Source organism: Struthio camelus, chromosome Z, assembly GCF_040807025.1.
Source record: "Struthio camelus isolate bStrCam1 chromosome Z, bStrCam1.hap1, whole genome shotgun sequence".
NCBI lineage: Eukaryota > Metazoa > Chordata > Aves > Struthioniformes > Struthionidae > Struthio > Struthio camelus.
The window spans coordinates 76043130-76056887 of NC_090982.1; the positions used below are offsets into that span (position 1 = coordinate 76043130).

General features: G+C 41.6%; 1 protein-coding gene across 1 annotated transcript in view; it reads left to right on the forward strand.

Moving 5' to 3' along the window:
* The window catches only part of LOC104147817 (A disintegrin and metalloproteinase with thrombospondin motifs 12), a 167444-nt gene that overhangs the window by 122420 nt on the left and 31266 nt on the right, over positions 1-13758 (forward strand). Inside the window, exons 14-16 of the mRNA XM_068928564.1 lie at positions 6513-6633; positions 11970-12214; positions 13568-13709. Coding sequence (XP_068784665.1) covers positions 6513-6633; positions 11970-12214; positions 13568-13709 — 508 coding nt within the window. The remainder of the gene's footprint in view (positions 1-6512; positions 6634-11969; positions 12215-13567; positions 13710-13758) is intronic.

The following is a 13758-nucleotide window of genomic DNA, read 5'->3' on the forward strand; positions in this document are numbered from 1 at the left end:
GAAGAGATTCCACTTGACTTTGGTGAGAGCTAGGATGAGTCTTTTAATTGTCATGGGGAAAGAGCTGACCTGAACATCAGCAGTTCAAGCCAGCCGGAAACAAATATCTAGCATGTATGAGGTAAATGTTATATACTTTTGCTTTTGACCTTCACTCAGAAGAGGCCAAGTGCTGATCTCAGAAGGCTCTTTTCATGATGTTTTGCTTTATTTTTTTGATTTCCAACCCATATGGATTGGGCTCACTGTGACTACGTTTTAGCTTTCTTATGCTTTCTGTAGTAAGCCCTGCTTGTGACAATTCAAATTTATACCTATTTCAGCAAGAGCAAAACTTAATTTAGCTGAAGTGATAGATCAGAGTTGAAAGCAGAAACAGTTTTAGATGCAGTCTGTAGATATTAGATATGCTTTATCATAAATAGTTCTGGGTACTCAAAACCTTTTAAAAAAATTTCCCCTGAAGCACAGGTGCTGTCATAAATACAGTTTTGTAAGCAATTTCACATGTGGAATACTGCTTCCCATCTGACAACCAGGTTTAATTGGAGTCAGAGTCACGGAGTGAACAACAAAACCGAGCAACTGCCACTGCCTAGACCAAGTGATGAATAAGTAAACCAAATAGCTTACATTTCTGAAAGACACCATGCTTTTATCTGAAATATGTACACAGCACAACGCTTGAGTAGAAGCTATGAGAAGCTATGAGTGAGAAGCTTTGTCTCTCTCAATATAATTTACAAATATTTTTGTCCAGTTAGTTAAACACGATACGTAGATTATGGATCATGGTGAAAAAACCTGGCAATGCGTTTGCTGCAATTAGTCTGGTAGATCATTCTTGTACTCTTAACAGCAACATGCACTAATAACGTGAAAAAGGAGTTTAGAAAAAAATAATGGTAGTGACTAATAAAGCCCTCTTCAGGTTCTCAAGGTTTCAGGACTGTATCTCACAAAAGTGTTTCGCGTTTGTTCCAAGTACTAAAATAATACCTCACTTTAGCCTGAAATTGAATTAAAAAAAAAACAAACGGTAAGATGTTGTATGTTAGACCCACTGTCCATATTGCTCACATGTGTTTGGCATGCAGAGTAGCTCTTGTTTAACAGTGTAGTTCGGACTTTTCTGTGCAGGTATGTCAAAACAAGTCATGAAGACCCAGGTTCAGTCAAGAATTTATTCTCCTAAATTTAGCTGATTTTAATCTGATTTTGCAGATTGGCATGGTTTTGCATAGAGCAACCCGGGAAATTGTTCTTATCTATAGGTCTAAATGTGGATTGAGATGCTTCATTTTAGCTATATGATGTGTACTGAGTGCTTTCCTAGCCACCTTGGCGAGGCGAAAATGTGCATCTTCAAGTGGGAAGTAAGTAGAGGCAGAGACCACTGCTGGTTCTCTTGGTTCTTGCAATTTGTTCAATATATGGGGCCTAATTTTTCAGAAGACCAGTCAGTGCATCACAGTGCAAGGAAGGCGTTCTCTATTAGATGTCAGTATGATGTGCCTTTTAGAGCTTACCTTGTCGATTCAAAGATAAACTCAAATTGTTAACTCATTTAAGAGCCTGTCATATAATGCAGCTGAGCCTTTGGCTCTGTCCGTCACACAGAGCGTGCTGTTCCTAAACACCAGTAATGCCGTTATCCCTCACAAGGCTGGAACCGGTGGCTGCACAGAGGAGCTGCAAATCCTTGTGCCTCCAGTTATAACCATGTGGTGCTGCCCCAGGGATGAGAGGTGCTCTTACCCTTTTATATGTTTGCACCTAACTGGACATCTTCCTTCGGATATCTTCTCAGATCCGCTCTTGCCGTGGCACCCAACTTAAACAGCTTTGTTTGGAGGGAACCGGGAAGATGTGTCAGTAACTTCATCTAAAATCATCAAGAGATATCATGAATAGTTTGCTATTTAATCATGTACTCATCCTTTGGGTGTCACTTTTTTCCCCTTTGTTTATATGATCTTTAAAGCATATAATCTCTCTTCCTGTGTTTTAAGTTACATATCACAAGTGGATTCTGATTCTTACTGGAGCCTTTGGTTGTTCCCACAGTGTTGATAAGCAAGGGTCTTGCAGTGGTAGCATGTATATTGAGCCGTGGTGCAGATATGAGTTTTCCAGGTTGAGGGGTTTGGTTAAATATGAACTATAGCATTGTCTAAAAGTGAAAGCTAGTGTGGTGTATGCTCTGGGGGTATGTGGACACTGACAGTCACGGGCCTGGCATCTCCTCTGTTTGTAACAGGCCTCCATATCTCCATACAGAGTTTGAGGGCTCAAATGACCTTCAGTCATGCAAGTCCGTGAGCTGTTCTCTGTGGTAATTCGCAATTGTTATTCGTAATTGTTAAGAGATCATTAACGTTGTATTGGAAATTGCACTACTGTGTGGGGTACTAGGGAGGAAAGCGGGTTTTTTTTCTCTTGCTGAAAAGCAGACTGCACGTTTATTAAGCTATCTCTTAATATTGCTTCAACTTCCTCCTCCCACTGCTGGCCCAACAGGACACTGCTTCAGCCCTTTCTAGACAAATTATGAGAAACAGGCACATCAGGACATGTCTCTCCCCATTCAAGGCAGTGTCATAGCCAGCACGACAAGATCATGATTTCTTTATTTGGAGACCAGTGGGACATGGCAGGAAGACCTTAAAAGCATGATGTATCATTGTTGTAACTGCGATATTCAGGCAGCGCATCCAGGCAATACCCTTCTGTGACAGCAAGGACTTTTTGTATCTGCTGCCCGGCAGCCGATCTGACACAAAAGTCTCCCTCTGGAAGTGGCAAAAGGGTAGTTTTCTTTTAGTCACCAAGCAGCAGGAAATAAATCATTTCTCCTTCCTGTAGAAATGCAGTCAGGCAGTTCAGGTCTGCCGTGTGATGGGACCAATAATAAAAACTAGTCTCCGGTGTGTAAAAAAGGCTCTTGGTGAACGAGGCAATAGTGTGCCAGAAATTTTAGGCACGCTACTAAAAGCAGTTACAGAAAACATAGCTGCTTCATGTCTGGGGTAGAAGAATGACGAAAGCAACTAAAAGGGAGGAGGAAGCATCTAGAAATAAGTCTGATGAATGACAAAAATAATGTGATATTCACTGGAGCGGTGAGGTAAAGCAGGGCCTGGAAATTAAAGTTCATGTAAATGTATTTATAATGAATGACTGCTGGAGCTGTTTACTCTGACGCATGAAAATATGTCCTACCGTTTGTGATGGTCATTAATGGCATTATAACATGAAGACCTGTTGCCAGATACAAATGTCGCTGCACCAGCAGCAGCGGCCCCAGGGCTAGGGAATAAAAGGAAGGCTTTATTTACTGCAATGCAATAAATACCCGCTCTGCGACACTTGCCCAGAGTGCCTCACGCGTGGGGATCCCACAGCACGCTCTGGTGCGCGTACAGAGAAGACTGGTGATATCTGATCAGATGTAAGCAGTGTTTAGAAGTTGGAGGAAAACCGAAATACGAGCGTCTATGGTTGTAACCGGACGGGACAGAGGGATTCCTTTCAGGTCACAGTGATCTCATGTTTTGATGCTGCGGGTGTGCTGCCAAGGGAAATACAGAACCACGTGAGAAAGTTGCAAGTCAACTCTGGATGAACTGATAGGCAGCGCAGCCCCCCGCACGGAGACACTGCCTGACCCCGCGGAGGCAGGGGAGTTGTGGTACTGGGGCGTCGCTGCTGGGCTCGTTTGCTGGTGCCAGCAGAGCGGTTCGAGGGCCGCGTTGTTCAGCAGCTGGGGATTTTCACGCTACGCAGTGCTGCTCAAGGAAAACCCGCTCAGTGATGTTTGTCCCAAGACATCTGATGGACAGCCTGAGCTGGACGAGTTATTTCTGGGTGTAGCTGCTCAAACAAACAAGAACAGTAAATACAGCTGAACAGAAACTTTTTCAGGAAGGTGTGTTTTCTACCAGAAAATGCTAATTTGCCTGAAGTGATACAATTTGAAGACATGTAATGTTTTCAGAAATTCAAAAGAGAAGTTCAAAAACACTCAGTAAAATTATATAATAGAAAAGCATGAAGTGGAAAGGTTCCATTTCCAGGTTTTCCTTTTCATAGTTTTTTTTTTTAATGCCTGCATTACAATATACAAACTGAAAAATGAAAACACAATGACAAATTTCTGTTTTGCAGTGAATGTATGCATAGGATAAAAAATAAACTTTAACATGCAGCACTCCCCAAAACACCAAGAGCCTGGTTCTTGCTCTGGTCTAATAATAAGCCTGATAACACTGACTTTGCTAACCATTTGTAGACAGTTAGCAAATGCACTGATAGTACAGTAAATATAATGCAGAATTCATTTTTTTTTTTTTAAAGAAAATGGCTGCATACCCCCCTATTTACATTCTCAGGCAGTGCTAAGTGTGAACTACAGTGCATCCTTGACTAACAGGTGAAGAGTCAAGTCTGAAATCCTGGCAGGATAAGGGATCATCCTGCTCTTATCACAGTGGTATCCAAGTACTTTGAATCTTTCATTAAATGCATCCTGAATAGAATAGCTACATGCCTGGAGGCAGAAATGTAGTCGTGAACCTACTTAGCCTGCGCTTGTCTCTGTAACGTTCTGCACTGCTCGTAAACGGAGTCCTTTGGTACTGAGCTATGCCTGTGTGAAAGACATTACAAATAACAGTGCAAAATTTGTTTTCCCTTTTTTGAAAGTGGGCTTCTGTAAAGAAAGAAAGAAACTGAGAATGGTGCAGAACTTTTTGACGCAGGTTTTGTTTTCCATAGCAGATATGAAAGGTGTTGGCTGGGTGTTGGCATTAAGTGATAATGTGAGTCTTTTGGGAATAATCTGCAAAACGCAAGTGACACGGTTTAACCCAGTTATTAACATGGGACCTTCTCTTGCTTCCGTTTTTGCAGCCTCTCTACCTGTTCTTTATATCACTGGTACCCAGAGGAAAAATTCAGGTGTTTCTTGCGCTTTTATGGTCAGAAAAATATTAGAATATGAAGGATGCGTTATGCCTAGATACTGCTGCTCTCCTCTCTGGGCTAAACATGATTTTAGGTTCTTAGTAAATACTCAGTCAGCCAAGAAATGTAACATGAATGGGATTGAAACTATTCAGTAATTCATGTCAAAATCAGAAAGTAGTTTCAGTCCAAAAAAAAAAAAAAAAAAAAAGATTCAGAAAGTAGTTTCAGTCCAAAAAAAAAAAAAAAAGATTATGGAAAGGAGGGGGCAGAGAAGGGAGAGTGTCAGAAAACTTGACATGTTTTATTGTGCGGTTTTGAAAATAAAGCATTTTGACATTTCCTCTAAAAATGTATTCTGAATTTTGGGGGAAAACAATTTTAAAAGGTTAAAAATGCAGCATTCGAGGAGGAGGGAAGCAGACAGCATAATTTGGTTAAATCCTGACTTCAGTTCTTCAAATAGAAAGAAAAAAAATCAATATTTTCTGGGTTTTTTTGTATGAAGAGAAGACCAGAAAATTGAGTTCCAGAAGAATCAAGACAGAACCGGGGAGACCAGCTCCTCTGTAATGATGCTGGGCTCTGGCACAAACCACTATTAATATATTTTAAACTTTCTTAATATTTGCTTGTGACGAAAGTAGTTAAAACACATATCATTTAAATAACTTTATGATATCAAGGAGCTCAAGTACGCTATTATGTAGTTTAGGTGGCAGTACTCCCTCTATTTGTGAAGCAATTGTCTATAAAAATAGAAGCGCTAAGTTGAACAGTACAGTGCGCTTTAGCTTTTGTTTTGTACTTTAACCTTTTCTAAGTTTCCAAGTAAGGCTTTAAAAAATCATTTTACGTGAACCGAATATCTGCAGTTGTGCTCCTGCGCTGGCTGGTTGGCACAAAAAGCTGACGTGGAGATCAGACAGCGATCCATCGTTTCTTGAGTTTTCTGTGGCCTTAGCTGGGTACAGTTGTATAAACGGAGCATGTTCAGTGACTGAATCCCTGGCACGTGCTCCCTGCCCTAGGTATCCGTGCTAATCCAAGTCTAAAACATCCATTCCCGTGCAGAGCTTGTGTTTTAGACGTGTTGGAAGATGGCCTGGAGATGGGAAGTATTTGCAAGGGTCTGCGGGGTTTTCCTGAGGCACTGGTGAGAGCTGCTGTTTCTCAGTTCTGTAAGTGCACTGTATTCCTGGGAAGCCGTGGTGGCTTCTGCATCATAGGAAAGCAGGGACAAATCCCAGATATATTGGCCAGTTCAAGCCATGTGTGAGGCACGTTTTCATCTCAGGTAACAGTGTCTGGTCACTATTGTAAGTTTCATGAAATGGTGTGATTTTCTTTACCTTCATATATTATATGTGAATTTGAGCTAGATATGACCTCTACTCTTAGTTTCTGTATATAGATTATGTGCTATTCCACGAAACTGATTCTCTCCCTTCTTGGAAGAGCAGAGTATGCTGAAGGCAGTGAGATGTGAGTTTTGGAGTATGTCATTGTGGAGGCCACGTTTATTCTGAGACTGTTTTTCCTTCTAGGCTGTTGGCTGTGATTATGAGATAAATTCCAATGCAACTGAAGACCAGTGTGGAGTTTGCCTGGGAGATGGCTCTGCTTGTCATACAGTGAAGAGGATGTTTAATCAAAGTGAAGGATTTGGTAAAAAAAAAAAAAAAAAAAAAAAAGAGTTCTTTTTTAAAATTCTTCCATTGCTGAAATCATTTCTCTACATAAAAAGGCTCGAGAAGCACTCTCATTGCGAACTGAGTGACTGTACGGTCCGTGTAGCAAGTATGGATGCTTCACAGAGAATCGTGCTTGAGCCAGAAAAGATTAGCTCACCTTGTCTAATAAAAATGTTGTTAGAGTCCAACAGGTCCCTACTCAAGTTATGCAGATAATAAAACTCAAAATAGCAAGTGCATTTACAAAATTAATGTAATTAAGCACCGAGGAAAGAACTGGACCAAATCTGTAGGCAGTGTAAGCTTCAAGATGCTGGGAGTGAGTGGCTTGGGGATTCATTTCTAGGTGTCATACCTGTCTGATACCAGTGGCTCCAGTGACTATTTACTACAGGGTCACTTCCCCATTCCATTTCTCTGGGGTAGAAGAGGAGAAAAGTGAACTCCCTGCAGGGTTAATGTGATCTGTATCAGCACTAGGAGATCTGAGTCTTTCCCTGCTGACGGCAGCAAGCCACTTAGGCTTTAAGGTGCCTAGTATGGGATGTAGCCGAGTACAGAGACTAGAACGGTGCACTCACTGGAAACTAAAACTGGATGAGAGCATGACAGGGAGTTGGAGATGGAAGAGACAGCTGGGATGAGCGGCTCTGAGTGGGGAGCCTGGGCAGAAGGTAAGAGGTGAGGCTCGGGGCTCCGGAGAGCCTGCTCGGAGCGAGGTCTGGCTGGAGGCAGAGACTGGCAGGCAGATGAGAAGCCTCAAGTGCAGTGACTGGTACCATGTTAGTGAGGTGGGAGGATTGCTGTGAGGATATGGCTTTTGGGTTTCGTTTTTTTTTTTTTTTTAATGAAAGAATTCTGATTTGCGCAAATATGGTATGTAATAATAAATTAGAACTGGTTTGATAATCGGATTTTCCAAAGTTTGGAGGGAAAACACTTTTAATAGTTCTTCTTTCTTCTGTACTGCAAACATGAGTTTGCTTTTTTTCTTTTTGTTTTATTTTTATTGTACCTGTATCTCACAGGTGAACTCTGAGGACACCTACAACCATGCAGTAGTGCAGGCTGTAGATGTATGTGGGCCTTACAAAGAAAAACCTACCTTGGAGCTCCCTCTCCCCCAGTAATCCCCTACCCCCTGATCTTTTACTCCTGCTAGCCTAAAACTCACTCTGCCTATGGTTGTGTTTAGGTTTTCCAAGGGTGTAGACGATCTGAAGTTTATTCTCAAAGAACAGTATTTCTAAAAGGGTCCAGGCTAACTGAATCAGTTATACATGGGAGGATAAAATGACATCTCTTATTTTATTTAAGTTTATACTGTATTGTATGTTTGCTTAGTTTTGCCTTGCCTCAGGGTTCCATAAGCCTCGCTGACAGAAACCTCTGAGGGACTTGGAGCATTAAGTGAAATTATTTCATCGCTGCATTTAGATTCAATAAAAAATGGACTGCTTCTGCAGATCCTCTTACTCCTGCAAAAATTGACTCCGTTGCAGAAGAAAGTAGGAAAAGTGTCAGGAAAGGCGGGGGCCTGCGGGCTGTTAAGCTTTTGAGAGTATGTGTGGTCTGCGCTCATGTTCCATAGGCAGTAAATTGGGAATAGGAAAATGGTTTTTTGTTCAAACTGTCCGGCTCCTTTTTGTCTCTGACTGACAAGTACTGTGAAGTTCTGTCTTGCAATACAAATTTATGGCAGAATGGCTAGTAAATGGTTTATGTAAACAGAAAGACTTCAGGCTCGTGAACTTGGCACAGTTAACAAAACTGGACCAGAGCTGGACAAGGTACATGCTGCCACTCGCTGGGAAAAAATTTTGGAGAGGTTTTTCCTGTGTTTATTGGCACAGAGAAAGACAAAAGCAAAGCTAGTATACTATGATCTAAAGCTATCTTCACAACCTAAGCGCCCAGCAGGGCCTTTCTTGGTTCTGGTGCTGTAGCAGCCTCTATGCTGTCTGTAAATCAACCAGTTATCAGATCAGACTAATAAAATATTAAGCTTTAAGAATTCAGCTTTTCACAGCAGGGCAGGCAAATCAGTTTTACTTAAGGCTTTACCTGCTCATGTTCAAAAAGAAAAGCTTTAAAATCTGTGTGGTTACTAGAGTTTCCTTAAAAATGCTTTGGCTTTCCTGTGGATGCAGAATGGGAGCAATGGTCCAGGGGCTCCCAACACAGCTGTAGGAGAGAATATTTCATCTGTGCAATGGATTCTGTTAGTATTTTATGGTGGAAATGAAATCAGATTTGCACAGATGGTCTCAACTATTGACACTAACGCTAGCCGAGTACCCAGTCTGCCCTTCCTTCTCAGGAGCTTCATTTGAAAATCATTTAAGTCACTTCAGCTGCTTATGGCCATCAAGATTGCAATGTGGGCGGGACAGTGAAAAGCAGGGTGTAGGCCTGGGCAAAGAAGTCATGGGCTCTCCTGTGATTAATGTAGAAGAAGTCTGCTTTTATTTTAAGGTAGAATATTTAAAAGAGAGGGAAATCCCTATTTGTATTTGCATTGTTGTGATGACTACAGGGGAGTATTATCTGAGTGCAGCTGAGCAGTCACAAGGCATGCCAACTATGCTGGCAGGATAGTAAAGTGTCCTGCTGGGTGGGGAGAAGCACTGGGGTAGAAGAGGGACTGAGGTGGAAGGGACAGGTGGTTTGACACCATGGCAAGTGAACAAGGTGTGGAGTAAGTTGATAACATGAAAGGGGAACAAGACTGCGGGGCTCAGACAAAAGAGACTGCCTGGAAGGTGGAAGAGGAGTGACTAGGATAAGAAGGATGGTGGTCAGGAGGGCAGGAAACTGAGAGGGTGCTACATCACTCTTCTATATATGGAAGGGGAAATGAATTTCTCAGCTTTAGGTAGCAGGGCAACAACACATTTACAGCTCTGGAAACGAGGGATTGAACATAGGAGTGCAGGTATAATTACTGCAAGTCAGAAAGCAAAATTAGGTGGCTGTCACTCCTTTGAGAAGCTGAATTTTAGTAAAGCGATGGAGAAATGAGGAACGGTGGCTGCACTCAGGCTAACCTGGAGGTTTATCCTGCAACCCTAACCTCCTGAGCAACCTGATCAGGACTGAATCAAAGCACGGCATGGTACACTTACCCACGTTTTCCACTTCATGTAAACCAAAGTGCAGGCAGAGGTGTTCTTTGTGCCTGAGACTAGCCCTGAAATGGAGCCTGGACATAGCCATGATGCAAATACGGATCCCAGAATCTGGAAGCTCTCTTGGATCCTCACTTTAGAGAGTGTCTCTGGGCTGTAGTTTTTTCCCATTACCATCACACACTGCAGTATTCCCTGCAGTATTTGATGGAAAGGCTGAATGCAACCATGCCTTGACTTGCAAACCCAATATCCCACTGGGAGCCTGTGCTGTTTTCCGTGCCAGTATTCACGCGGTAGTACCTACAGCCTGCTGATCAAGCCGTGTGAAATACAGGGGGAAATCAAGCCTCAGAGAAGTTGTATTTCGTAACACCTAGAAGCTCACAGATAAGGCAAACTGGAGAGTAGTGTAGGAGCTGATGTGATAAGGAGAAACAGCTGGATCTAATTATCATCTGATCTGCAATAGTGTGCTAACCACCTCTGTGGGATTACTCCTGTCTCCCAGCAGTGGGAAAAGAGAAGCAAGTCCTTCAATCCCAATGGAATTGTAACTAAACAGGAGTTGCTTGCATTTATTCTTCATATTGCATTCTCATTGGTGATTAGGAGCATATAGGAATTAGTGTGAGATTCTGGGAAACCAGGAGATAATCTAGTTAGTCAAAAAAAAGGGGGGAATATGATGCACAGACCACATGGAAAAATCTTACCACCAGGCATTTGAAATGCATTTAAAATCAGCTTTATGAGCAACAGGAAGTGATTCAGACAAAAATAATTATGCAAAAACTTGAGAGGACACAGACTTTTATGTTCTAACAGAAAGAAAATTATATTTCATTGTTGCTATACTTGTGATTTGAACAAAATGTTATTCTAATTACATCCAAAAAACTACTGGAAGAGGGCACCAATGTTACAAAGCCAAGCTCTCGGGAAGAGACACTATTGAAATTTTCTATGCTGTCTTAATTTGACCCATTTGTGAGCATGCCTTCTAATCAAATCTTTACTTACATTATCACGCACTGTGTTTGATAGATCTCCACTGCACTGAAAGAGTATAATTTTTGGGAGAGTCATTGGACCTTGTCTCTGGTTTCTTACAATAGAAGTTATTCAGTAATATTACAGATTTTGTTATGCCCCTTACTTACGAAAGACTTAAAAGTTTGAATCTCCACGGTCAAAGTAGGAAGCTTGCAAAAGATGGCATCCAGAAAACTCTCTCTATTGAACGTTATTCACAGGAAAAATATATGGAATTTCATTATGAGGGGTGGAGGTAGATCCTTTTTTGTAACATAAGCAATATATGACATCGGAAACAGTATTTATCGCTTCACAAAGGAGCTGCAAGAAAAATTTGGATGTAAAAGGCTACGGAGATACTGCTGTTTACTGCAGTGAATTACTGTACTGCTTATAGATATTTCTCATAGGCTCCTGAAGATAGTGAAGATGAGTTAATATGCCCAGCGCGGTTTGTCTGACTCACATGAGTGAGTAGTCAAAGGTGATAAGCCGATTTAGACTAGGAAGGTGAACAGGATGTAGTTCTTAGGATTTAATTTGTAACCTCAGCCATGTATGGTAAGGAACCATGTTCACACTCAGTAGCCAGTCTTGAAATAAACCACTGTGAACTTCAGCTTGCGCTCCAGAGCTCCTGCTCATAGAGCTGTCATCCATCCAATGGATCTAAAGCCCAGCCAGGAGCAATAGCAAGAAAGCTATTTTAATTTCTCGTAAAATTTGTATGTAAACGTCCTGTTTTTACAGTTTTCATTCAGTAGCAATAGCAGTTCCCTGTAAGGTGAGAAACACTGAGCTTCACGTCACGTTGTCTGTGACACAAACAAAACTGTGATAAATGCTCTGGTTTCGTTCTTGACACACATACCAATAATCTCATCTCCTTTTAGAGACAGCTTTGTAAATGAAGAGCTGCTGAACTTCCGTATGAAACTCAGTAGTTTATATAATCTGTTCAACTATTCTTAGTAAAATGAGGCATTTGAATGGCTTTGAGTTTGCAGTAGCAAGTCTATAGATGGGAAACAGGCAGGGAGAAGTTAAATGACTTAAGAGAAGGGATATGAAGTTACAAGTAAGTAAGTAACCTGCAATGACTTTTTTTTTTTGTTCATTTCCATGAACTTTTATTATCTCATAGGATACGTTGACATTGGGCTAATTCCAAAAGGCGCAAGGGGTATCAGAGTCACCGAAGTGGCAGAAGCAGGAAACTTCCTTGCTGTGCGGAGTGAAGACCCAGAAAAATATTACCTGAATGGAGGTTTTATCATCCAGTGGAATGGTGAATACAAAGTGGCAGGAACGGTATTCCAGTATGACAGAACAGGTGATCTGGAAAATCTGACTGCTCCTGGACCCACCAATGAATCAGTATGGATACAGGTAAATAGGAGACCACTAGCAGAACTTGCTGAGTTTAGGTGGTAGCAGAATGCGAATGAGGCTGGAAAAATACATGTATTTTGTTATAAGCCATGCTATTAGCAGTCTCGCAAAAATCAGTTGATATATTTTTGGGAGAAGGAGATCTCTTGCTTGAGAGGGCAGTTCACCCTACCTCAAAATCACTGTTAGGTGTCATGGTTTCATGATTATTAAAAACTAGTATAATCGACTGCAGTCCCATGGAGTAGTGAGTTTATGCCTCTGGTTGGTCAGTCCTTTGCCCAAGCTTCCCTGTCCCATGTGCCAGCCTAGACCAGCACGCGTGGCTGTGATGTGCACCGCACCCAGGTGAAAAGTAACCCTTTATCACGCAGAAGGAGCCGATGTCAACCAGCAGTGGCAGCTAGGGAAGGGTGGTAATAGCGTCAGCTTATGCTGAGCATGAAATACAGCAGATAGCTTATGGTAAGTGAAATGGATCCACTTAACATCTACCGAGTAACATTACTCGTCCCCTTTTTTTTTTAACGTTGCTTTATCAGTTTTAACTTAAATGTAACTAGCTTCTGTAAATTTTGCAAAAATGTTTTTAAATTGCCCTTTTGTTCCCTGAATGAATTTTTCCTGGTTTGTGTCCCTGGGTAGCCAGTGAGCACATAAAATCATAATTAAAGGTGTGAAGGAGGAGGCCGCTCTTGCACCTTGAATGTCTGGAGAGAAGGGTGTGCTTCTCCTTCACTGTCAGGAAAAAGGTAAAGGAAATAGAAGGAACAGTAGAAGTTCATTGCTTCACTGTTTTATCCCTTGAAGATGTTCTCCTTTCCTCTCTCGCGTTGGCCAGTGATAAATTTCTTGAGTGGCTCTCCTCAATTAGAGTTTTCCTTCTGAATGACAGACACACTGAAAAAATAATACTGAAGCAGTATCTGAATAAAGTCTTTTATTTGCTGACCTGCTGGATATTTTATAGCAGCTATTTCATGTGGGTAGGGAAATCACATTTGCAGTGAGGATAGGCAATAGCCCTTAATCAAGGGCACTTCTGGCAGTCTTGTATGGACTTTGCATTATCTTTTCTTACAGTCAGTAGGATACCAATTATGCTGACCCACTTCTTCCCAGCTGCGCTTGCAGAATTGCTTGGCAAACAACTGTGCCTTAGAGAGAGAGGCATTTGCGCCACTGCCAGCGCACAAACGAAAGGTTTGCCAGTCTTCATTCCTGAACTGGTAGCAGGCTCCAGAATGGGAGAGCTGCCTTAGAGGTTGCTAATTCTTCTGCTTTCACGCTTTAAGAGCTTTGGACTAGGAAATTATTATAAGTAATTAAAAAAACCATACTTTTTTCCAGCTGCTTTTTCAAGAGACTAATCCTGGGATAATGTATGAATATACTGTACGTAAAGAAGAAAATCATGAGAATGAGATTGGAGAGCCAGAGTATTTTTGGCAGTATGGAGACTGGACACCCTGCAGTGTTACATGTGGAAGGGGTAATTCCTCACTTCTTTTTTTCTATTACTGTTTGTCTTCGTTACTGGC